The 24699-nt window shown below is 41.1% G+C and overlaps 2 protein-coding genes across 3 annotated transcripts in view; both read right to left on the reverse strand.

Annotated features, from left to right (window-relative positions):
* arhgap22b (Rho GTPase activating protein 22b) overlaps window positions 1-12356 on the reverse strand; it is a 31381-nt gene extending 19025 nt beyond the window's left edge. The window contains exons 1-3 of one of the 2 annotated variants that reach the window (XM_087170869.1): window positions 12140-12356; window positions 4598-4797; window positions 376-463 (exon numbers count right to left, since the gene is read on the reverse strand). In XM_087170869.1, the coding sequence (XP_087026995.1) occupies window positions 376-463; window positions 4598-4797; window positions 12140-12182 (331 nt within the window). In that variant the 5' untranslated portion in view covers window positions 12183-12356. The remainder of the gene's footprint in view (window positions 1-375; window positions 464-4597; window positions 4798-12139) is intronic. The other variant, XM_023395524.2, reaches the window with a different exon arrangement.
* Window positions 12357-20865: 8509 nt separating this feature from the next.
* On the reverse strand, window positions 20866-22951 carry lrrc18b (leucine rich repeat containing 18b). The gene is made up of 2 exons (XM_023395499.2): window positions 22595-22951; window positions 20866-21744 (listed from the first exon to the last, which is right to left on the reverse strand). Exons 1-2 carry the CDS (start codon window positions 22850-22852, stop codon window positions 21316-21318), a joined length of 687 nt encoding a protein of 228 aa, XP_023251267.2. The 5' UTR covers window positions 22853-22951; the 3' UTR covers window positions 20866-21315.
* Window positions 22952-24699: the final 1748 nt, after the last annotated feature.

Here is a 24699-nt window from a genome sequence, read left to right on the forward strand (position 1 = left end):
ACAGAGAGCTAAAACATGTCCATGGTTAATAAATACATTAAAAAATATATTTTTAAAAATTAAATGACATTCTTTAAATATTTAAATAACCCATTAAGGCAATCCATAATATAATGAAATATTTTTTACAAAAAGTATCGAAAAGTATCGAAATACATATTGGTATCGGTATCGAAACAGATATTTGGTATCGTGACAACCCTACCTGCCACTTGTATCTTGTATGCATCTTTAGGTTGTATTATTGTTACCATGACAACAAAGATTGGGAACAAGTGAGATCTGTATTTAGTAAGATTGCAAGGTATTGAGAAGAGAATCTGGGAGGAAGATATGGTGGAGGATGGAGGAAGAGGAGGAGCTAGTGGATCTTACCCGGTACAATCTCAAATAGATGTCTTCCTGGTTCATCTGGGTTCGCTGTGAGTTCATTCACCTGGCATCCCTGCAGAGTAATGCAGCCCTGAAAAAGAGGTAGAGGTGTTTAAATACTGAAATTGGACAAATGTAATTTTGTTCTTCCTTCTGCTCTGTCTTCATTTCCTTCGACATTTTTGACCTTCCTTCCTTCCCTCTTTCCTTCCTTCCTTCCTATCGCTCCACTCTTAACTCCTCTAAAACCGAACAGGACTGAACAGGGACCCGCACAGATTATTAGAATACATTATCCAGATCAATACCTATTTAGCCCTGAGAACTGAGGCCAAGTGAGCTGTGAAGGGATGCCAGCGTCTGTAGGTCGGCCCTGTTAATCTGCGCACTGGCATCCTCCATTAAATAGGGAGAGGAGTCTGCCAAAACTGCCTCAGCTGTAGGGCCGGGCTGTCGCCAGCATTAGTCGCCATGGCAACAAATGGAAGCGGCGGGTGCTGGGGATGGATGGAGCACAGGGGCAGGGCAGGAACCGGGGGGGGGGCTCCCAAGGGTGCTGTGTGCTTGGAATCACAGGAGTAGCTGGCCGGGGATGAATGGATAAGAAAAAGCAACACGTTACCCGAGAACAGAAATCACACGGTCAAGCTGTGGGAGATGAAAATGTAGGATAGTTTGTCTTATTCTGTATTTTAGCACGGAGACATAGTGACTCTGATGTAGAGCTCACGTTTTCTTACAATCGTTATAAAACTATGAGACTTCAACCAGCTGGTTTCACATGGTTTGCTCATAAATGTCAGTTATTTTGGGAGGACAGAATCGTCCCCTGCCAATATTTGAGTGAACTCATTCGCACTATGTTTGGAGGGAAGTCATTAGATCATTCCAATGTGCCCTCCAAGAAGCTACGTCTCCAAGACAACCGATTCAGGCATGTTAGCATTTGGTTGACTGAAACACACAGCGGTACCTAGCGTCACCAGAGAAATGTCAACTGATGTTATTTAACCATGTTTGCTAGCGTTAACTAGGAAGTCAAGGTCAGGTTGCGAGCAGCAAACATAAAATGGTGCATATATGAAAGTATTAGTTTATTTTCTGTTGAGAAATCCCATGAAAATGTCACCATGAATTAATTATTTTGTAGTAAGCGCATGGTAAAAAAGCGCTATATGTGTTGCAAAAAGCCATGAACAATGCATCTGGCTGCTGGAGTTGCTTTGGTCTTTTCCATGAAACAACTGAAACTGGAATTCATTAGTTAGCATGAAACTACCTCAAACTAAATCAACAGATAAATCAAAGGGAGAGAAATTACCTTCCACACTGCGAGCATCCACTTATCACTTTTTATAAATTACTACGCCATGCTTTTTTTTTATGTGTGTCATGAAGATTAATTTCGTATTCGGAGAACTAACGATCCCCTCCTCCTCCACCATCACCACCGCCCATGTGTTTGTCTTGGAGCTACGGAAATCTAACATCTGACAAATGAAGTCCATTTGTTCTGTTGTGGATTTATCCCCGTGTGATGAAAGGGGAAAAAGAAAACCTGTATGGATCCTGCATCAGTTTTGCCTTTCCTTCCACCAATTATCACATCCTTTCATCTTGGTACAGAGGGAGGAGGGAATGGGGGGGTGTCTTGTTCTATCGCAATGTTTTTCCCCCCCCCCCCCCCCCTTCAAGCCCCACCACCACTCCCAGCCTCGAATTTCCAATCGATTAGAAGATGAGAGGGATGGCCAGAATGACACTTTCTCACACATCCTGCTCTCAGAGGGGGTGTGTGTGTGTGTGTGTGTGTGTGTGTGTGTGTGTGTGTGTGTGTGTGTGTACATTAGCGTGCATTCCTCTGAGTGTATGTGTATAGTGCATTCAGCCCTGTGTTTTACTTGAATCCATTGGGAGTTGCAAATCAATGCAGGCTGAATGAGTATTGACAGCCTCTGATTAAAGACAGTCTGTCGAAGCCTTCAGTCATTTGTTCTCCACAGAATGGAGACTGCGAGGAGGACATGTCATTCTGTGTGTATGTAGTATGTGTGTGTCTGTGTGTGTGTGTCCGCAGGCATGCAATGACGGGGACTAAAAGACAGTGATGGCAGACGGATGCTGCCTGCATTAAATGATTGGCCGTCACACAGAGTGAAAACTGAGGAAATCAATACAAGTGTCATGATTTCAACAAGGAATGTAAAGAGATGATTATTATGCTCTCTCTGTGTGTGTGTGTGTGTGTGTGTGTGTCATGGTTGCCCCTGCTGTCTTTTGTTGGATTACATCATTGCTTCTTATCACAACGATACAAGCCTGTCATCTACATTGACTGCCCATCCCAATATTATTTGTTTTGTTTGTGTGTGTGTGTGTGTGTGTGTGTGTGTGTGTGAGGTCAGTCCCGGCCAGCTACCGCACTGCTTTTGAACACTTCAGTAACAATTGTGATCGGAAAATATGAGTCAGCACCTGGCCACAAACGATGTGCTCGTCTCATCAGAGAAGCAATGGGATTGATTAGAGATTTACACTGTAAATATTTTTACGATGGTGTACTAATGGAGGGGGAAACCAAGCGTCACATCCTTCTATTTGTACTGATGCACTGAAATGTCCTGAGAGTGTGGTGAGTCATCATTACCGCTGACAGGAATGAATGAAGGGCCTGTTTTAGTCTGCAGATGGAGGATATTAAATCTGGGCTCCAGCAGTGACTGACATGTCGGTGTGCTGCTGCTGCTCCAGCTGTCAACATCATATTTACATTTCAAAGGTCACAAGTGGGACTTTTCTAAACTTGGCAATATTTCTTTGTGACTTCGGGCAATGCTGAGTAGTTAGGTAAAATTGCATAATTGTATTATTGTAACTCGATTATTGTTAAATCGTGCCGCCTGTGGCCATGGCTCAGGTAGCTCCCTTAACCGCCTGAAACCTGCTGACTCTTCAAATACACAGCAAGTCTTTGCCACCTCAGCAAAAGTAACACTCAAACATAACACTGATTAGCATTTAAGAAATACACTTTTTACATATTATGTATTAGATGCATTTACAATACTGTGCAAAGGTTTAAGATTCTTATCCATCACTCAGTACCATCAGGGAGGCATCAAGCATCGCTCTTACATTAATTCTGCACCGGGACAATGAGCCCAAACACACACAGTCATAAAGAACTATTTTAAGAGATGAGAAGAAGGAGTCCTTCAGCAGATGGTCTGGCCCCCACAGAGCCCTGGTCTCAACATCATTGCATGAACAGACAGTGAGGCAGCCTAAATCCACAGAAGAACTGTGGCAAATTTTCAGAGAATTATTCAAGATACCTGCCGAGTATCTTGAATAACTGTGTGCAAGTGTACCGAGGAGAACTGGTGCAGTTGCTGAATTAGAGGTTAAAGCATCGTCTAAGTTATTAAAGTTCATCCTGAGGGGGAAATGAATAAATTTAAATCAAAACCACAAATGTCTGGGGCTAGAATAGTGACATATTTTGGAATTGAAAATAAAATTTGACATTGAAAACCAAAGCTTGAACCCTTTTCAGTGCCAAAAATATCACTGTTATAGCCTCATTTAAATACATCAATCTCATGGTGGTGCCAGGAGAAAAATCAGGGGATCACTCAAGTCAGTAGGTGTTATCCTCTGGGGACCATGAATGTCTGGACCAAATTCAGACCATCCATTCAATAGCTGTCAAGCTATTTGTTGAGATATTGGACCAGAGTGGTGGATTGCCCAACAGACAGAGCCATGCCACATACTGCATATGGCAATGAATGGAGGGCAACAGATAATTCATGTTTTCTGCTACTGAGCTTTAAATCTCCGTATTAACTTTTGTGACTCGTCTTCCAACTAGAAAAAAGATATTTGGATGGAAGTAATTAAAAAAAAAAAAAAAAAAACAGGGCTCAGGATCTTGCCTGAGGACACACACTTGGGATCAAAACCAATGACTATGATTAATGGACGGCCTGCTCTGCCACCTGAGCTACAGCCACCCCGAAATGTTTTCACACTCTAATCTGACCCTATTGATGTCTCATCCAAAATAAAATAGATATCAGCTGAGAGCAGCTGCAGATTTTACACCTGGTTCTAACAGACACATTGATAAAATAATAATCCACATTTCCTTTCCCAGTTCTTTTTTTTTTTTTTTCTCACTGTCCTGTCGGTGTGCTTTGCTGTGTGCAAACATGGCCGTTACCTGTGGTTTGGTTTCTTCCTCGTCTTTGTAGAAGAAGAGCTGATCCGAGCGCAGCACAAACCATCGCAGCTGCCAGTTCTTCATGATGCTGCGCTGCTTCTTCAGCCAGCCAGCCTTCAGGGCCCCCTCCTGGAGGCTGGGGGAGGCCGGCCGGCATGAGCCCCGCGACACCTCGCCCATCACCATGCTCTTGGACCGGGCTGCGAACACACATACAAACACACATATACAGTATTTTTTTTTATTCTGCGTACATACAAGCAGTCAGAAAGCAAAAGGGTCGTGTAGGTCAAAGAGGATTGAATGGGTTGTTCTGCCTGATTTACTATATATCTTCCATTTGTCTGGCTCGTGTCTTTTCATTTTCTCTCTAATAGAAGGTCGTGTTAACCCTCATTCTGTATGCTGTATGCGCACACATGCTCTTGCCAGCATCCTCAGTCATGAACACGCACAACCTCCTGTCCCCCGGGCTGCTACGCCCCTTTAGATGAAGGGGGAGAGGGACTACAGGCACGAATAATAACAGAAAGCAGATAACGTAGAGACTGTGAAAGAGGGGGTGCAATGCACACACACATACAGACACACACACGTACACATTTACGCACCCTCATACAGAACACATAGCCTCAGGTGACAGGGATCCCCCGTCGCATTCGGAGGTCCTTGGAAGAGACTTATTGTGTGTTGCCAACAGAATAAGGGAGGCTTTTGAGCAGAGATAATAGGACCACATGGGACTGACTGATCGGCTGATTGACTGACTGACTGGCTGGCTGGCTGGCTGACTGGCTGACTGGCCGGTGGACTGAATTACTCTCAACAAACGTGTGTAACCTGAACTCAGTCGAGGACAGGTTTAAAAGGGAAGGGATGGCTGTCCTTGCATGACATCAGCTTTGGGGAAAAAAATCGATTACAATGACACGTATAATTTTTGACATTTCTTACAACAGCTGACACTTAAGAATGATTTCTTCAAAACTACATGACCATCAAGCATGTGTCTTTTTTTTTTTTCTTTCATTCTTTTTTAAGAAGATATATTTAGTGACACACTCACAGAACATGGCTGAAGGTTTTAAGCTCTCGCCATAGGGCTCTATTCTGGTCAGGCAAACAAGGCAATGCCATTTGATGATCATGTATAATTTATAGAAATCAATTGTGCAGACATCCTCCCTGCTGGTGTGCATTTTGTGCCACACGCGCGCGCACACACACTAACACGTGCACGCACACACACACATATGATCAATGTTCAGATGGCGCATGGGAGAGGAAGGGGGTGGATGAATGGGAAGGGGGAAGAAAATCAATGTTTATACCATTCTATTGTCTCATCTCTCTCTCTCTCTCTCTCCGGCATACATTGAGCTTAAAGGACACGGCTCATTTTTATTTCATGTCGCAACCTGTCAGTCTGCAAAGCCTGTTGCTCTTCAGAAATGTGTTAAATGAAGAAAAGGTGGAGAATTCTTTGGCCAGCATAATTTTTCTATGGTTGTGAACCATTTATTTTATTGTGAGTTGGTTTTTGATATATGAATATTATTTTTTATTAATGAAAGGAATATCAGGATAAACATATCAATACCCAAAGTAAAAAGTGCCACCTCAGAAAGTAAATGAAAATAAGATAAAATTGGTTGTTGTTAACAATGTTAACTTTTTTTTTTTCTTTTGCTCTGTTTTGGTCTTTGGTTTTGCCTGCCAGCTGTTTGGTGCTGGGCAGGTAGCTTACAGTGGATTTATCAGAGCTTTTTGCTGAAAACAACTGCCTGCTACAGTGGTGAGAGCTGTGGGTGAAGCTGTGAGTTGTAAAACCAAAACAAAGAGCTTAAAGATGCTAAAATGCTCTGTAGAGTTGAGGGGAACTGCAAAGTGATAATTCCCGGTCACCATGGGCAACATCTGTCACACAATCATCTCATCCATTGCTGATGTAGAGATATTTATTAGTGCAACTAATAAGTCTCAATCTAAATCTCTATAGATCCAGTAGTTCCTTAAATCTTTACTGAGGAATGTAAAGAATAATATTTGTCAGAGTTTATAATGTGTTTGGTTGTAGACTTTCTCAATTTCAGTGTGTAGTTTTCAGTGTGATTTCATTATCGTTTAGCTTTTTTCCATTTCACGTTCATGTTTAAATTTCTTCTTTATGTGTCTTGCTAGTGGTTAAGCATTATTCAAGTTCCCTGGTTTTCCCTGGTCCACGCTGTCATAGTACGTTGTTCCTTTAAGGACATGGTGTGTGTGTGTGTGTGTGTGTGTGTGTGTGTGTGTGTGTGTGTTTAGACAGTCAAAAAACAGTGGGAGTAGTGTCCATGACGTCCTCTGTTGTTTTGAATTGGAAATTCTTGATGTCTGATGTTTGGTTTAGGGCTACCGCTCTGAGCTGAGTGAGATGACGCCAAACATGGAAAAAAAATATTAAAACATTTGATGGAACAAGCCAGACATTCTTCCTTTGTGTTTTGTTCCCCTCTCCTGCTCTCTGTCTCTATTTACCTCTGTCTCCACTACCTTGGTTTTTCTCATTTATCCATCTTGTGCTAATTCCAGTCTTTTCCAGCTCTGTATTTTCACTCCTCGGCCTCGTCTCCCTCTGTTTCTCTTACTTTGACTCGCTCTAATTCTTCTCCCCCTCCTGACGTTCAGCACTGCTGGTCCCATTGAATCAAAGCTCTGTCATTACCGAGAGCACTCAGGGCACATGCACACATGCAAAAACACTAACCACACACACACACACACAAAAGAAGATCATTGTTCTCACCACTGGCAGCTAATTAAAGCAGATTTTGTCTCATAAATTAGTTCTTGGATTAGAGGCGCATTTTCATTGGCTATTTTTAAAAATATAATAATTTCTATTGTTTTTGAGGACATGGGTAATTTAGGTATTGCAATAGAGCTATTTTTTTTTGCATTTCTGCTTTATGTTTATAGCAACAGTTGAGATAGACGGGGAAGAGAGAGAGAGCGAATGACTTGCAGCAAAGGGCCTGGGCTAAACTCGAACCCAGACCTCTGTGGTACGGACTCGTCCCTAGTGCATGCTTACGCACTCCAACATTGTCAATAGTCTGTCAGCTGTTAGTGATGTATGAGGCTACAATTTTCTTCTCTTTGATTTTCCTCAAGAAATCCAAACCTAAATACTACATCTTTAAATTCACCATTTAATAAAACCAGACTGAATCGTAAGAGTCCAGCAGACCAACTTGTAAATGTGTAATGTAAGAATACTAATTGCAAAATAAACGTTATTTTTTTCCCCTGACTTTGGGGAAAAAAAAGAATATGTGAAAAGTGTTATTATATCCCTTTGAATTCATTTGATTAAGGTGACAAACTATAGAAACGAGCATAAAGCATTGGTATTACACCAAATAAGGAAATATTTGATGATTTATGTTTTACATTGGCTATGAATAAACAAATATATAGTGCTTTTACAAGAAGTGCATTCATATAAAAAGAAATGTACAATATTTTATTGTTTACTTATTTTTGAAGCTGCATCTCCCTTTGTAGATCTCCTATGAATAAGCTGTTATAATACTAGAGATGGATAGTCCTGTGTAAAAACTACAAACACCAATCGTACATATTAAAATCCATGGTATTTAAACATGTTATACAGCTGGAGTCTCTGAGACCCTGGATAGAAGTAATGTGTCTTTTATCTGTAGCTGACTTCTGAAACAATTCATCATTTTAAAATGATATTTATTGAGGTGGCAAAACAGTGAATTGTCACGTCCTCTCAGCTTCTCGGGGTCTTGCTCTTTCTGTCACATTGCTGCTAAACGTGTCGGTCACCTTCCCTGTCCTCCTTCACCCCTCTGTTTTTCCTCACCCCATCATGTCCCTCGCGTCTTTCCATCCGTCCTGGCCGCAGCGTTGGCATAAAAGAGCACCGCTGTTCAACACATCAGCTGCCTGGATCACAGACTGAGTGGAACGTACACTGGCCGATGATTCACGCCTGAGTCACAACAACTGATTTTTGAGTGTGTGTGAATGTGTGTGTGTGTGCCAGGCACAGACGACCCGCCGCGCCAATTTGGACCTTCTGCTCAGAGTGATTCAGACCTTCCTTGGCTTGGGTGGAGCTGCTCTGTGGTCACTTCTACAACTATCAACCGCAACGCTGAAAAGAGGCTTTTTTACTGTAAATGTGCACTTTATGCACAATCACTGCAATTCAATGCTGTAGGGAGCGTAATTGTGGCTCATTCATTTAGAGTAGCTAGCAGTTACGGAAGGGCTGAGTCCAATGATAGGGCTCAACATCATGCCCGGCTGTGTGCGCAGATGTGCAGCCTGCCCACATTTGTTTATCATGACACACCCCAGTGATAATCTATGTAAACTGGCCCATGTGTCATGTTAGCATCATAGCTGAATAATTCTGAGCATGGAGCCGAAAATCCAGGAATACCAGATGGACTGGCTGCTCATTCAGTCATGAGCTCACACATGATATCATGAACGAGTGTGTGTGTGTCGGTGGGGAGGGGCATGCGCCAAGCAGACCGTATATTGTAAGAGCACTTCATAAAACTTTTAACTTCAGCTATCATTTACAGCAAAAGTTTTTTAAAAATGACTTAAATTGAACCAGCAGAGAAATACGCAGAGGTCCTGACAGCCCCAGTCACACCAGATTTAAAACGGCAAAAATTTAAAATGTTGTTATTGTGATCAGTGGATTAGCTCATGAGGGTGAAGTAAATCTGTGTGGATTTTTCACATCGAGTTCAGCTCTGGTGAACTTCAACACAGGAAAGCTAAAGCTTATTACCTGTGTTGCACCATTCAGTATTACTGAATCTAAACAGAGAGACGTTGTTTTCAGACAGTTGTGAGACGGGAGTCAGTCATTTCACCCAAATAATATTTGAAGAAGGTGATGTCCAAGCTCGGTCTGTCACAGGAATTGACAAATCAAATGAGAAATGCTGAAAACAGGAAGGGACAGTCTTGTAAAAAAGGGCACAGAAGAGAGCTCTGCCCATAAAAAGCTGGATTCACCAACGTCACGTCCAAGTATGAGAGTAATGTTACAATGTGAACAAATGGTTGTCAAATCAAAACACAACTGGTATGGCACATGAAGGGAACACTTGATGCTCTATCCGCACACACACACACACACGCGCCTAAGCACACACACTCTAGGCTACTATGATGTCACTTAAAGTAGTTCGGAGCCATATATTTATCATCAGCAGGAAATGGATTTATGGCTCTTATGCACATCACAGAGGAGCCCATCCATTAGCATGGCGAGGCGGGTACTCCACAATAGCTAGACAGTGCTACACTGATGGCTATATCACATACACACACACACACACACACACACACACACACACACACAAGCATGTTGGAGGAATTCAATTTCATTAATTTGGTTGTTGTATAGTGATTTATGGCTCGTGGAAAATAGCAGAGAGTTACAGGTGCATCAGGGCGTAACTTCCAGTTAGCCTATCACTGTTGATTAATGTGTTAACCATTATATACGCGTGTGTGTGTGTGTGTGTGTGTGTGTATCTCTGTGTGTGTGTGTGTACGTGTGTGTCTGTGGCAGCCTTCCTTGACAGGCTGTGGGGGGGTGTGGCCAATAACATACGGCCTGTATGTGAAAGCTGCAGTGGAGTGGAACTGATCCAGCAGCAGCGGGTGTGTGCATATCTGTGCATTTCTGTGCATGTTATCATCTCCACATGCACATTATCCGAGTGTGTCAATGTGTGCATTTATTGATTTATTTATTTTTATCCATGCTGCGTGCTCTTGCTCACAGTATCTTAGTGGAGGTGCGTGTGTTTCATTCATATGCCTCAAAAAGGCAGAATGTCAGGGTGTTGCTACATTGCAGGACTTTGATCATAAAACCATGGTAACGCAGATCAAAAAGACACAGCAAGAGAATGAAGCAGCTGACATGTGGGCAATTAAAGCTGCTACTAGATTTCTGATGCCAGCCAAAAGAAAAATTCAGCCAGAGCCCTATTATAGTTTTAATATGTCGATGTTCGTAGTGGTCACTGAAGCACAGCAGTCAGATTTTTCTTTTATGAAGCTATGAAACTGACTGATGTGACAGAAGACAAGCTAACCTTCCAAATTCATGCAAATCAGTTTATACACAGCATATGTAAGCTAGTTAGCTTGTCAACTGTCCTTCTAGCATCATGATTGTCACAGCCATGACAGATCAATAAAAATTGTCAATGAAACTTATATGATTAATTTATACTTTGATTGTACTCTTTGACATTCCAGTTTGTTCGTCACAAGCAGTCCCCCCGCAGTGCATGCTGGTTAGTGTTGTGTCCCTTTTATGACCCGCTCTGACCCTAAACGAGTACGTACTACACCACTACATCTGTCACATACCCGTTTATTCATGGGCTTCATGCAACAAATGTGATGCTGTCAGCGGTGAAGCACCAATAATGCAGAAGGTATGCGGAGAATGCTTCTCATGCAGAATCACAGAGTCGCTTTACTCTCTTTAATTTCCACTTTCTTAACAGAAATGCGGGATGAGTGGTTTTCCCGCGTCCTTGATTTTTCAAAACGACAGCTGCATTTTGCTTTTATGTATTTGGGCCTCTTGTAGATCCACATGAGACCTTCTTTCTCACTTAATGAGCTCAAAAATGGAGCTTAATGCTGCTAATGCTAAGCCATCATGTTTCTTAAAATTATTTTATGCAGCCTAATTGCGATCAATTAAGTGCAATGCACAAAATGCACACAGTGAGTCAGTCTTACTCATTAAGTCAGTTGAATCTGCTTTTCCTTCTTAATATATGCAAATGCAGCTGTAATCCACTTTGCTACCAATTTCAATCTGCTCCAGTGGAGGATTTACACATCACTCTCCCATTCTTGGGAACTATTCATTTCATTTTAATCAGATCCAGCTACAGTATATAATTGCAGTCATGGAGATTAGTGTCAAGGAAGGAGGGAAGGACGCACACACTTGCACACATGGACATATTAATATATCCATTCACACATATACACACACACACACACACACACACGCAGCAGCAGCTGACGGCAGCCTGTTAGTGCTGAGCGTTGCAGTGATGAAACTAGAGATGCTGCTCGCTCCTGTTAATAGAATTCACGCTGGCAGCATCGGCCAGCTGTAGTAGCATGCTAATGTGCGCGTGAGGTTCCTTGCGTGGGCAGATCATTCAGAAATGCATGCAGGAAAACAGAAGGAGTGGAGGAAAAGTGTTTCTGTAGACATATTCCTGTGTAAAATCAGAATTATAGTGGAAAAAAGCACTTTTTAAAAAAATACTATGTGTTTTTAAAAGTGCAGGTCAGTGTTCTGCAAGATTCACAGCATCACTAACACATTCTTTAATCTGATACACTCACATCTCAGTCCCTTTCAGATGTGACATTATGTGTCAGAGTTAAGGATGAATAGGCAGCTAATGCAGCTGCCAGGTACTGGAGATATGAAGGTAGAGGGAGCAAACCATGTCCTACCTCTCCTGGTCTGTCTGATCTTTGGGCTCAGCATTGCTGTCATCGCTCGTCCGCACACTCTCCTGTCGGCATGTTCATGTACATCCAAGCACCCCACCCCTGTCTCTCCCTCTGCCTCTCTCTGAGTCTCTGCCTCTCTCCTCTTCCTCCTCTCTCTCTCTCTCTCTCTCTCTCTCTCTCTCTCTCTCTCTCTCTCTCTCTCTCTCTCTCTCTCTCTCTCTCTCTGACCTTCTGCAGTGCGGCCGGCAGCTAGGGGGTTGGGTGAACAGGGGAAGGGAGGAGAATGGAAAAAGAAGGGGGTGGTGAAGGAAAAAGGAGGAGGAACTCCCCCCTTTTTTTCTCTCTCTCTCTCTCTCTCTCTCTCTCTCTCTCTCTCTCTGTGCACACACGCTCAGTGGCCTCCACCCCTCCCTGTTACATTATTCATAGTAGTACATGTGCCTGGTGTAGATGGGAGGAGGAGGTTTTTTGGGAAAGGTCTCCCACCAGCAGCACGCACATCTGACCAACTAACAGATGCTTGATTTTAAGTGTCCTTATTGTTTTTTACAATGACTGCTTTTAAAGATTTCCATGTGTGTGAGGGGGGAGGGGTGTTCATCTGGCAGGTGTCTCCTCCTTCTGCACCTAATTAAGCTGTCGAGGTCCTCAGCTTGCCTCCACCTCCTTCCCTTAATCACTCATTTCCCCCACCCTTCTTCTGCCTTCTCTCACATTTTCTTCACACCTCTCTCTATCTCTATCTCTATCTTGCTATATCATATCAATATTTGATCTCCTTTTCTCCTCAACATCTCTCACATCAATTCCCCTTCTCATTTCACTTTGAACACTTCCCTTAACCATTTTTGTCTTAATCCCCTTTGGCTTTCTAAGAATAATGCTGCATTCAATTCAAAGTCAGACGTGGGAATTTCCCAACTCGTACAGTAGGTTAGAATTACATCCTCCAGGCATTCCAGTGGTACAACTCAGAAAAAACCAGGAGAGGAAAAACATACAATTCCCCCAGTAACAAACATGTCCTGTTGCCTTGATCTACAGCGGCCTGTAACTGACACAACAAAGTGTGTAGTGGCTCTGGTAGCAAGACAAATCTATAGCTAAGAGGAAAAATGTCACGATGCATTTTTCAATACAATAAAGGTAAAGATATTTTAATTTAGTTTTCAGTAAAGTTTTAGTCAAAATTTTTCCATACATTTAAATTCTCATACCTTTTTTTTTTTTATATGAGTGAATCCAGTTGTCATTCCCAGAGCCATTTACTCTTTGTTGTTCTAGCATTACTGCAGCTCTGTGCTCTACACATACTCATATAGCATGGCCAGATAACATTAACTCAGTGGATAATCTAATAGTGAACTTTTACTGTAGAGGTAGATTTAAATGGTTGACATCCTACATTAAAACCTACACTCACTCCTGTCAACCTCCACAGCCATTAACAATGTTAACGTTAGCATTAACTTCCCTTTTTTTTTTTTTTTAATAAATGAAGGCTACTAGAGTGTGTGTGTTTTCATATTTTGTCCCAGCTGCTTGGTTGCCGCCTGTTTTCAGTTTGACTGAACCGCTAACGTTAGCTAACGTTAACATTAGCGGCAGAGACGAAAAGACTACTGAAATGTGTGATGCTATTATAACCTTTTGGTCTGTACGATGGCTGAAGAGCTTGTCAAGCGACAATCACCACCACAGAAACCACGTTCGGCAGCAGAGAAAACTTACAAATAGCACCTCTAATGTTTTCGTTGTGGTTGAGGTTAGTTTTGGTTTATGAAGTTAACACTGAATGTCACCAAATGCGTCCTGGAATAATTATAATGTTTTGTTTCAAAACTTTAACACATTATTCTGCCTTCAAGGAGCTTCTTTGCATTCCCCCCCCATCTGAATTTCTTACTCTCAGACCTCTCTGGAAGGCAGCATCAGACCTGTCGTGGCTGTAGCAGCTGTGCTGTGTTTCCCTCCTCCTCAGTGTGCAGAGGATAATAGCCTTAAGTCCTGCACTGCAATTGAATCAGAGCTGGCCTCACGTCAGCCACAGCTGCTCTTATTACAGAGCAAAGAGGGAAAGAGACGCAAAGGGGGTGGAGGGGTGTGTGTGTGTGTGTGTGTGTGTGTGTGTGTGTGTGTGTGTGTGTGCGCGCGCCCTCACACATCATACAAGCACATATACACACAGAAGGCAACAAGCAGCTAAAATGAAGCAGCAAATGAACAGATAGATTTAATGCGAGCACACGGAGCCGTTCAAGGTGGAGCCAAAATGAGTCCGACAGAAACAGAGATTGGGGTCAAATGAGCTGAAAGAGTGAAATAGGAGGGCCACGCTGACAAGAAACCAAGCTAAAGCAGAGCGAGGGGCGGGCGGGCGGGGGGGACGGACGACACACACATACACAAACACACCAAGAAGCCAAAATGAGACAGCAATAAAAAAGCATTCAGTGCCAGTGTTTGGTTTAAGCCTGAGGTTGGGTGAAAGCGATGTGGCCACACCGTGCCTGGGTGTGGCTCTGGGAGTCGTTCCACTCTGAATTTATCGCCCAAATTATCATCATTTTGTTCCGTTATCACAGAGCTGGATGTTGAACTAAAGCAAAGGAGACAGGAAGGTGAGAAAAGGAGGGAACACGGGCTCAGAGGACGGACTTTTGAAGAGGGGCAGAGTTGCAAACCACCAGAGCAGTACTCAACCATAGCTTTCCTGTTTTTGTTTAGCCATAAACATTGGGTTGCTCTCTGTATACACTTCACTGACACCATAACTCTTGTATATATAAGCTTCCACGTCTATTTCAGAGCTTGCTCGATTGTCAGGCTGTTCTCTCCAGCTTGATGTGAAGGAGAGAGCTCGTATCAGAATAAGTCCCCCGTTAGGGTGGAGCACTGTGACTGAGGTTTGTAATTTTCGTGTTTGTGAAATCTGCTTTTGGTATTCTAGTCCTAGCTAAGTTGTTGAATTCTTATGTCTGCCAGAATGGCTTTTGTCAGAAGCCCCAGAAGATGGTAATATTTTTTTTAAATCTTGTATAAAGATTTTAACTTGTGTGCACCAACTTTTTACCTTCTTTTGTTATTATCTTTCCTAGTGTGCACAAGTTGAAATCTTGTTTGTATGTTATTGTCTAGTTTACACAAGTTGCCATTTTGTGTGCGTAAGTTATTATCTAGTTTACACAGGGTGTAATCTTGTCTCCGCACGTTAGCTCGCGCAAGATATTGATCTTGTTCGCAAGTTTTTATCTAAGTCACACAAACACCTTTCTTCACACAAGCTAATACCAATCTTGTTTGCTTGAGTTGTTATCTTGTGCACACAAGACAATAACTTAATTGCTTACACAAGATAAAAACTTGATTGGATCCTGACAGATGTGATATATTGTAAGGTGGAATGCCTTTTCTTCAACAAAGACCACAGTTATCTGGACTTTGGCAGCAGAATTAGCCGTGAAGAGTAAAACCTGGTGACTTCAGGTAGGAAGATGTGGATTAACTTTTAGAAACTGGACAGTATAACAGAACACAGGTGTGTATCTGAGTAACCATCAACGACAGGCGAAAAACAAGATAAATAGGAACCATGCAAATTTAATTTCAAAGGTGGTTGATATTTACATGTATCTGGATGTCCAAATCAAGAGTTTTCTAATAGACTCCAAAGGCCCTGAAGAGTTCAACATTTACCATTTATTGTATATCATCTATTACTCATCACACATCACATCAATAAATTAGTTTTACTCAATTATAAGTTTTCCACTGTCTTTTTTTTTTTTCTTCGAGCAAGTCACACAAAATACTGAAATCTCTCTACGTATTGTGTCTTGCATTATGACTAATGAACAGCTTAGTGTAAGTGATGCATGCAGTCTCTATGGAATGTGGGAGACGGATAAATGGCATTGACTCAAATATAACCCAGAAACATTAATTTTGGATCAGCTATAACAAAAAACGTTTGTGTGAGAGAGTGTGAGTGTGAGAAAACAGTAGATCTTGAATTAGAAATCAGTAACAAGAGCGGCTGTGCCTAAAACCTTCGCTGTGTTTCTTGCTTTTGTGAGTAGAGCGTTAGTTGTGGTGCTGTATCATCACTTCAGATGAGTAACTTTATAATCATACAACCATCATGATGATCTAATGCTCACAAGGTGTTGAAATCCACATCTTTCCCATGTCTTCCATCCATCCCTTATGACATGATTGTCGTATTATACTTGTGATTTTCCTGGTGTGAAAAGCAAAACCACCTGCTGTGATAATGCTCTAGATTGTACTTGCTGTGTTGCACCATCCTGTTCCAAACTGCTCCATTAAAGAGTGATGATTTACAAACAGGAAGGAGTCAATGGTGCACATATGACTATTGTGCGGTTAGCAGCCGAGCTAACCGCGCTTGCTGTCGGTGAAAAAGCCAGCTAGCTTGGCGTGTGCTCCTGTCTGCAGCAGTCCTCCAGCTAGTCCTGCGAGTATCGCCCTGTCATGAAGCTTCATGCACCACCTGTTTTACAAGGTCACACACATGAACCGCGGTTCCGCCACTTACAGTGTGACCACGGTTTAAGATTCCTGACACACATTCTGCTGTCATCACACAGTCGCTGTTTGGCCTGCAGAATAACAAAACCCTGTATGTATAAACTGAACTCATGTGGCATCCATGTTGAAAATGAAATCAATCCTGTTTCTCTGTCGTTACTTATTGTGTTTCTCGCTCCTCCGTCACCTCTGTTGAGGTCAAGTAATGTCGCAGAGGATGAACCACACTCAGAATGCTAACAAGTCCTCAAGATCCACAGTGTTTAAAAAAACCCTTTGAAATATTGATAGCGAGGATGATTAAAGTTTCATATTGGCAGGGATGGGCTACACTAAAACGGACCCGTGGGTGGCTGCTGAAGGTGTGACTGTTGATTTAGCATTATTTATTGATCGCCAGCAACTGACTGTGACGGGACGCTTCAGTCAGTGACGGGGGTTGTACTGACATTAGCTCTGCCTCTCTACATATTATAATCAGATTTGATTTCCATAGTACATTTTATATAAATAACTTAAGGGTATGACTTCCTACATTTATACCAACATATGGTGGAGATTTTCCATTAATGTGATGGACTTACATTTGTTACATACTTGGTGTCATGTTGTATCTATAAACATTTTCTAGATGAATGTTCCATAAAACAGACTTTATTTTGATATCAACATGACAATAGATAAAGATATATAGAAAGGGTTAGAGGGTTTTGTTAATATAAGAGATAAGATAGTCCTTTATTAGTCCCGCAGTGGGGAAGTTGGTGCTAAAGCAGCAAAGTGGACAGTAAAAAGAAATGCAAGATGAAAATTCAAAAGAAAGTTCAGAAATAGTTAGAAAATTAATAAATTAACAATAATATAGTATGGCAGTATAGTATGTAAATATAGATATTAGAAATATGTTAAAATAGTGTCAAAATGGAGTGTGTTAATTATAGCACATAGTGAGTTTGTAAGTTTTTGGTGTGTGTTATTCAACACAAACCTATTATATTTTTGAATATACATACATTTCAAAAGAAATGCATGAGGAAATCTTTATTTACACTCGGTGCTGGGAAACTTACAGCAGGAAGCAGAATGTTAATTACACATTATAAAGTGTCTGCATGCCGTGATGTGATGAACCTTAAAAAAGCTGAATGAAAGATTTTATGCTACAAATTGTGTTTTAGTTTAAAAATATCAGATCATGCAGCTGCTCGTATGTCAAGGTTCTGACAAGTTATATTCTGTTAAATATTTAATTCAGGTAAACTGTTCCACTTGCAGTAACCAAATAACAATGTGTGAGCAGCAGAAGCCTGAAAGTAGAAATGTTTAATTACATTGCAGTGTTAATGGTACTTCAGCTAATAAGCTAAAACACATTTTTGCTCATTAAAACCTTGTCTCTCTAATAAGTAACAGTCCAGTGACTGAAGCTCTTGTTCTTTAATTAGGAGAAAGAGAATTAAATTGGTGCTGGGTCAGAGAGTGGTGTGACGGACTGAAGAGACATTCAGCAGACAGGTGTTTTCCCTCGAGTTCTGTCTGTCCGTCTGCCTCTGCCTTTCTGCCTCTAACCCCCCCCTCTGCCCCCATTACCCTCCCTCCCTGCTCTGTCACTGACAATTAGCACGGGGCCATGATGTCATCCGCTAATGGTTATGTGAGGAGCAGACAGGACTGCGGCGTATGCAATATGGATGGCAGCCTTCTGCCTGTCTGACTGTGTTTCTGTCTCTTTGTCTGAATCTTCTTACTCAGTCTTTTTGTCACATCACCGTCGCAGCATAGAGGCGTTTTTCGGAACGAGAGCTGCTCTGACGGCGTAATGCAATTAGTCGACTTTAATGTCATTGTCAGGAAGCTAACAGCATGTCTACAGAGAAAGTATTTCAGCCATGTTCTTCAGACTCAAAATGTTTTTAAGTTTCTTTTTATAAGTCAATTTAACTCGAACCCACATCTGCAATCTTATTTCATTGATTGGTGTCCCAGTTTTCTAACTCCTGACTTCAGTTAGCTTTTGTTGATGTGATTAGCTGAGGGGCTCACTACTTTTTCCAGCCCACACTCAATGTTTGAATGATGTGTTCAATATGGACAAGAACAAAACAGTGATTTGCGTGTTATTAGTTAGAATAGATCATTATTATAACTTGGATGATGATCTAGGGAAAATTTATACATGAATTCAGATATTTCCAAAGGTTCATTCACATTTTCTTGCCACCATATATGCTGTTGGGTCATCAAGTGACTATATGAAAAGTGTTGCTGTAATGTGAAAGTGAGAAACTTACCACCCGTCTCTGCCATCCCTGCCGACTCTACATGGTGTTTTAGTGTCTTTCAGATCATTGTTTTGGTTTTATGGCCCACAACTTTACTGTTCTCTCTCTCATGAACCTTATTCCCAACGCTGCATTCATCTGTTTCCACAGAATAACTGCCCAGCACAAGCTGTGCACTGTCAGTTGTGATGCTTCCAAGTGAACAAAAAAAAATCAATTAATGCACGTTTAAGAAATTTGCATTATTACGTCAATTTGATTTTGACTTGCAATTATACAAATGATACAAATAGAACCTTTGATACATAAAAATGTAAATGTTGGAAGGACCTTGACTTGACTTGAAAGCCCCACAATGACTATTTGAGTTCCTTGTTTCATTTCTTGTAATGTAACAAGGTCCAAGTGCCCTCTATCTCAGTCAATAACAGCCAGGGCCATGCAATGAAAATGAATTGCATTCTGTTCGTGGCCACATTGCTTTGCCTCTGCAGATCTTCTATTGCATTCATTCAGCCTTCCTCTGTGTGTTTGGGGTTGATTGATGCCCAGAGAGAGAGAGAGACGGGGGTGGGGTCGAGGGACTGAAGGAATGGCTGAGTGAAAAAGCAGGGCGAAACAAACAGACAGCACATCTATATGTGCGTGCATGTGTGTGAATTGATTTTCAATAGCTCTGACGGTGTCCGTCTGTAAGGGAGCGCTAGGCAAGGAGCATTAGACTGCTCAGCTGTGACCGACCTCCAGCTAGCTGCAGGAGCTATTTAAATAAAGATCACATAATAAACCAAGCGGTGGTTAACAACAGAAAAAGCACCATGAAAAATAAATGAATAATACACATATAAGGTGTACAGGTTATTTAATTTGTGCTGTCAAGATAATAGATGCATAAATATTAGATTTTAAACCTGAAACTTGGTAACACAGAAATATTCATGAAGCTGCATTAATGTGGTGTAAAGATTTTTCAACTGTGACAGACAAACCAGAAAAGTCCATTCAATTGATGCTGCACTGCTATAAATATAAAAGTGGGTACAGCAAGTTCTGTAACATCTTATTTTCGGCAGCGTGGTCGACTTGTCACATCCATCATAATCTAAACTCTATAGGTTTGTTTTGTTTTTTTTTAAGAGGGAGCGTACTGCTACTTACTCCAGGCCTCTGCTCGCTGTCCTTCATGTTTTACTGTGTCTCTGCTCAGTCTCACAGTGCGGCCGAGTCAATACCAGGCAGCTCGCCTCTTAATGAGTCTATCTACTGAGATCTTAATCCAGTCCACTCAGCACTCTTCAGCTCAGCTCAGTGGTAAAAACCGAACGACACGGACCTCTGAGGTTATTCTGTTTTCAGATTGTATTGACTGTTTTTTTTTTTTTTTCGTGGACGCAGGAAGGCAGATGACAGCAGAGTGAGAAAGGATTGATCTTGAGCTGGTAATAAGTTAAACGGGGTGATTCCACCCACTGATCAACAGTCGTAGCCCATGAAGGTGGAGAGAGGGAGCCCAGTCGGGGGGCGGGGCAGTGGGTCGGTGCATGGCAGCGTATGAGCTGTGGGCGGGAAGGAGGGTGTTGATTGATCTAACCTACCTGTTCTTTTTGTTCTCCCACTGACCTTTTAAAGGTATTTGTTTCATTAGTAAAAACCTGGTTGTTTAGTCTGTTTACAAACCAGCACATGTAGTTGTGTTTTGTGGTTTGTTCATAAAATTCCTTGTTTTTCTTGCACATGGTTCTGTCAGCTGATCTTTCTTTCTTGCTGGAAAACCTTTTGTTTTGCCACTTCCCCTCATCCTCTCATTTCTCATCGGGGGAACATAAAACGTTGTATTTAAGTTTATTACATTTCCCTTTGTTAATTGTGTTTGAATTTTGCATTAAATTTGAATTATTGGCATTTTTTTCTTGTATGGTTTGTTGTGTAGAATAAACCATTAGTGAAGTGAGGGCTTAGCTAGGGTTCTCTGATCAAAGTGGCCCACTGGATGTTCAGCTAATGTCTTTTAACACAAAACTTTATTTTTGAATAACTTGAGAAGAAAATGTGACAAGCATCCAGACTCCTCAGTTGTTCCTCAGCAGTTCATAATAACACATATAGCACTCTGCATGTTGTACTCCTTAAGATTTGTCGTTGATCCTTACTGTCAGTGTTAAAACAGCAGATGGCGCTGTAGTGTAAGTTAAAGCTCAGTTCGTGGGAACAGCACAATATGAAATCATCCCGAGTGTTTGAGTTTACAGGGAGGTAAAATAAAAGGAGAAATAAATCATTTTAAATTTCATATATGCCTTGTATGAATGTGTTTTTAACAATACATTTCCCTGTCTTCTAAGCTCAAGTTATTTTGCTTTTCACCACATCATCCATCTTCCTCCTCTCAGTTTGACACATATTCAGACAGGTGTCACACAGGCAGCTCTCTGTGACCAGGTAAAGCCTCTCTGTTGTCATTATTAACCCGTGGCTGGGTGTCAGCTCGGTGAGGATGGGGTTCCTGTCCAGGTTGACCTTCTCCAGTTTATTCATCCTCGAGAGGCAGGGGGGGACGCGGGTGAATCGGTTGTCCGAGAGGCCGATGTGGCGGAGCTCCTTCAAGGCTCCGATGGAGGACGGGAGATCCTCCAACAGGTTGAGACCCAGATTCAGTGTGTGGAGTTTCTTCAGCAGGCCCAGCTCGCTGGGAACGCTTGTCAGACGGTTGTTGCACAGGTTCAAAACCAGCAGGTTCTGGAGATGGACGATAGTCACAGGGAGCGCCTCCAGCTACGATACACAGGGACACATTCTGTAGTGAACAACAAAACCATTTCCTGGATTTCTTTCTCTTTTATTCTCTTTTTTTCTCTTCATGCTCTTTTGTTTTAATGTATTTTAATGTGCAGATTTATACAGAAATTGCTATTATTTTATATATTATATTTATTATTATTATTAGATCATTTTAAGGCCATGTCTTAAAGAGGAGCTTAGATTTAAAATCTAGTTTTCAAGCCTTCATTATTTCAGTTTATCTTCTTTTTCTGTGGCACATCTTTCTAAACGCATTCATCAAATATCCACAAACTAATCCAAAAACTAAAAAATATTAAATTTATTAAATAAATAGTTATTTTGACTACAGCAATTTAGTATTGCATATTTGTAATTACAATTGATACAGCAGTGTCACAGAGATACTGACTTTTAATCGGGAGTGTAGAGTGTCGACACCTCCCACAATGCAACTTAACACCTTCTTTGCCATGTAAACACTCATGTCTTCCAGACTCACAATCTCAGTGGGCAATGGAGGCTTTTGGTTTTAAATTTCAAGTCTCCCAGGCCCAAGTCGAGGGGACACCGATGACATCATATAGGTTATTTACTTAGACTTGACGAAGCTCCTTCAGAGCCTCAGAAGATTTTAAACAACAGACCCGGTTAGTAAGTAATAAACTGACCTTTATGTGTAAAATTCGCTGCACTGTCTCTTTAAGTAAAACCCTGGTTTAGTTTTTAATAGAATAAGTCACAGTTTTGACAGTATTTGGGGTCAAGTGTTATTCAGTGACAAAGTGATGGAATCAAAGTTGCCTTTTGAAGCGTCTTTTCTTCAGCTTCTCGTCATACTCACGTAGTTACTGTGCAGATCCAAAACACTCATGTTGATGAATTTATCAATAAAATCTGGAATCTTTCTGATCAGGTTCCTGCTCAGGTCCAGTTCATCGATCTCCCACAGCTTCTGGATGCACTTAGGCACCGTGGCGAACTCCTTGAAACTGAGGTCCAGACGCCGTTTACCGTCCAGCGTCAGCCCCATGTAGTTCTGAGCCATTTTCAAGGTGATTGTCTTCCCGGTAGACTTTTTGCCTTTCTTTCCTTTGGCCATGCTGCTGCAGGGAGACAGATGATATAGTGGACAGTGACGGGGTCTGTAGTTAACGTGGAGTTGACAGTTGAACTGGTCTGCAAGATTATGTTTCCCAACACAGTCCAGCAGCTGTAACAGTAGACAAAGTCCGAGTTTTACCTTTCTCCTCAGATAAAATACGCGTAACATTATCACTCATTGTTTCATGACGAAGCAAATTCACTACACTTTGCAGGGGCTTTACTCTGGTGTATGTGCAATGAGTGTATTGTTTAAGAACAGTACTATGGTAGTTCAAGTGTAGTGTCAGTCAGAAGTGAATAATTGTTTGTTTTTAACATATTAGTTTAGTTTTCTTACAAAGAAATTAAGAATCAAGAAACTCTTATTCCTCACCAGCATTAATAAATCCACAAAACCAGTTCAAGAAAAAGACAAAAAGGATTAAGACTCCAAGTTCTCTACATCAAAATTCCCCTGAAGAGAGTTGTAAATAGAAACGTGAGACTTGTCGACAAGGAAGCAGGTGACATGTTGCCTGGAATCCTGCAGTTTGGGTCTGGACTCACTTGACCGGAAATTACATTTGTTTTCATTTGTTTCTAGGCAACTGTTGTCTGGTCTGAGTGTACTTTGTGGCAGGGAACAGCGATAGCAGGACTGGTGGCTGCATTTGGAAGCCATTTTAAAAAATTACAGTAACCATTTCTAGGATATTTCTCTTTTCAATAAAACTCATAGTGGAGAGTGTCGGTGTTGCTCACTGATCGTATAAGGCAGTGGAGGATGTGATTTTCCTCAACAGCCTCAGGGTTGCCAGGTCTCTAAATAAAGCAGTGAGACTCTGTCATCCCATATAAGTCTGGCTCACAGTGGAAAGTCTCAGAGGAAAGTTCAAAGATCCTCAGAAAAGCTGATAAGAACAAAACAAAAAGAGAGAAAATATTAGATCCTGGTTCTTCTTTCTTTTTAATATAACTTTCCGCACTGAAATGGCCAAATTAAATTGATTTTATTATCATAAAACATTAGCTATTACAGTTTCAGTCCAAGAGCAAGTGATTTCATACCTCTGTTTCACTCAACTTTACATATTACTTTAGACAGGGCTTTTCCAGTTATGATTACTTAATGGAAAACTATTAGTAATACCGCAGTCTGCATAACAGGGTGTAAATTGTCAGTGAACTTATGGTTTATAAATAAGACATTTCATGCAATAAATCACTTTTCTGCAGGATTATCTCTTGACAGTATTTTGTGTCAAGTATCAGTATCGGTATAATTCGCTCATTAAAAATAAATGCTTGTGAGAAACATTATACATTAATTGGTTGTATTTTTTTCCTCACAAAATTATACCCAAAAATGTTTCCTAGTTGGCACAAAGATGCATTTAAAAAGGGAGCTGAAGCTCTTTGCTTTCATTCATTTAATCCGATTTCAGAATGGATTTCTGGATACTTGTTTATGTTGATAAAAACAGTAGTAAACAAACAAACAAACAAACAAAAAAGCTGAATCTGTCATTTGGAAACATACAGAATCCCTTTAATTCAATTTCAAGAAGATACAAATATTTTTTGTAAAAAAAGAAAATAAAAAAAAAAGTTATGTCTAAAAATTTTGTTTTTGAAATGCAAATTGAAAATATGTATAAAAATCATATACTAATTAAAAATATAATAAAAGTTCACAGCACACCGACCTTGACACACATAAGACAGAGATTTCACCTTTGCCTTTTAATTTCGACTCCAGTGTTTGTAAATAGTTTCCAGTCTGACCCATTTCTCAAGCTTTAATTTGATACAACAGTCACACGGCTGCAATGATATCTTGTACACACACACACACACACACAC

The sequence above is a fragment of the Seriola lalandi genome, unplaced genomic scaffold (assembly GCF_002814215.2).
Source record: "Seriola lalandi dorsalis isolate HSWRI2012SDOR001 ecotype SW California unplaced genomic scaffold, Sedor1 jcf7180002054965, whole genome shotgun sequence".
Classification (NCBI taxonomy): domain Eukaryota; kingdom Metazoa; phylum Chordata; class Actinopteri; order Carangiformes; family Carangidae; genus Seriola; species Seriola lalandi.

Bases quoted from the DNA above. Each gene is read 5' to 3' on its own strand.
- lrrc18b (XM_023395499.2), bottom strand. From the start codon at position 22,852: ATGGCCAAAGGAAAGAAAGGCAAAAAGTCTACCGGGAAGACAATCACC. The intron at 21,745-22,594 runs GTGAGTATGACG...TGTGTATCGTAG, and splicing joins TGGATCTGCACAGTAACTAC to CTGGAGGCGCTCCCTGTGAC.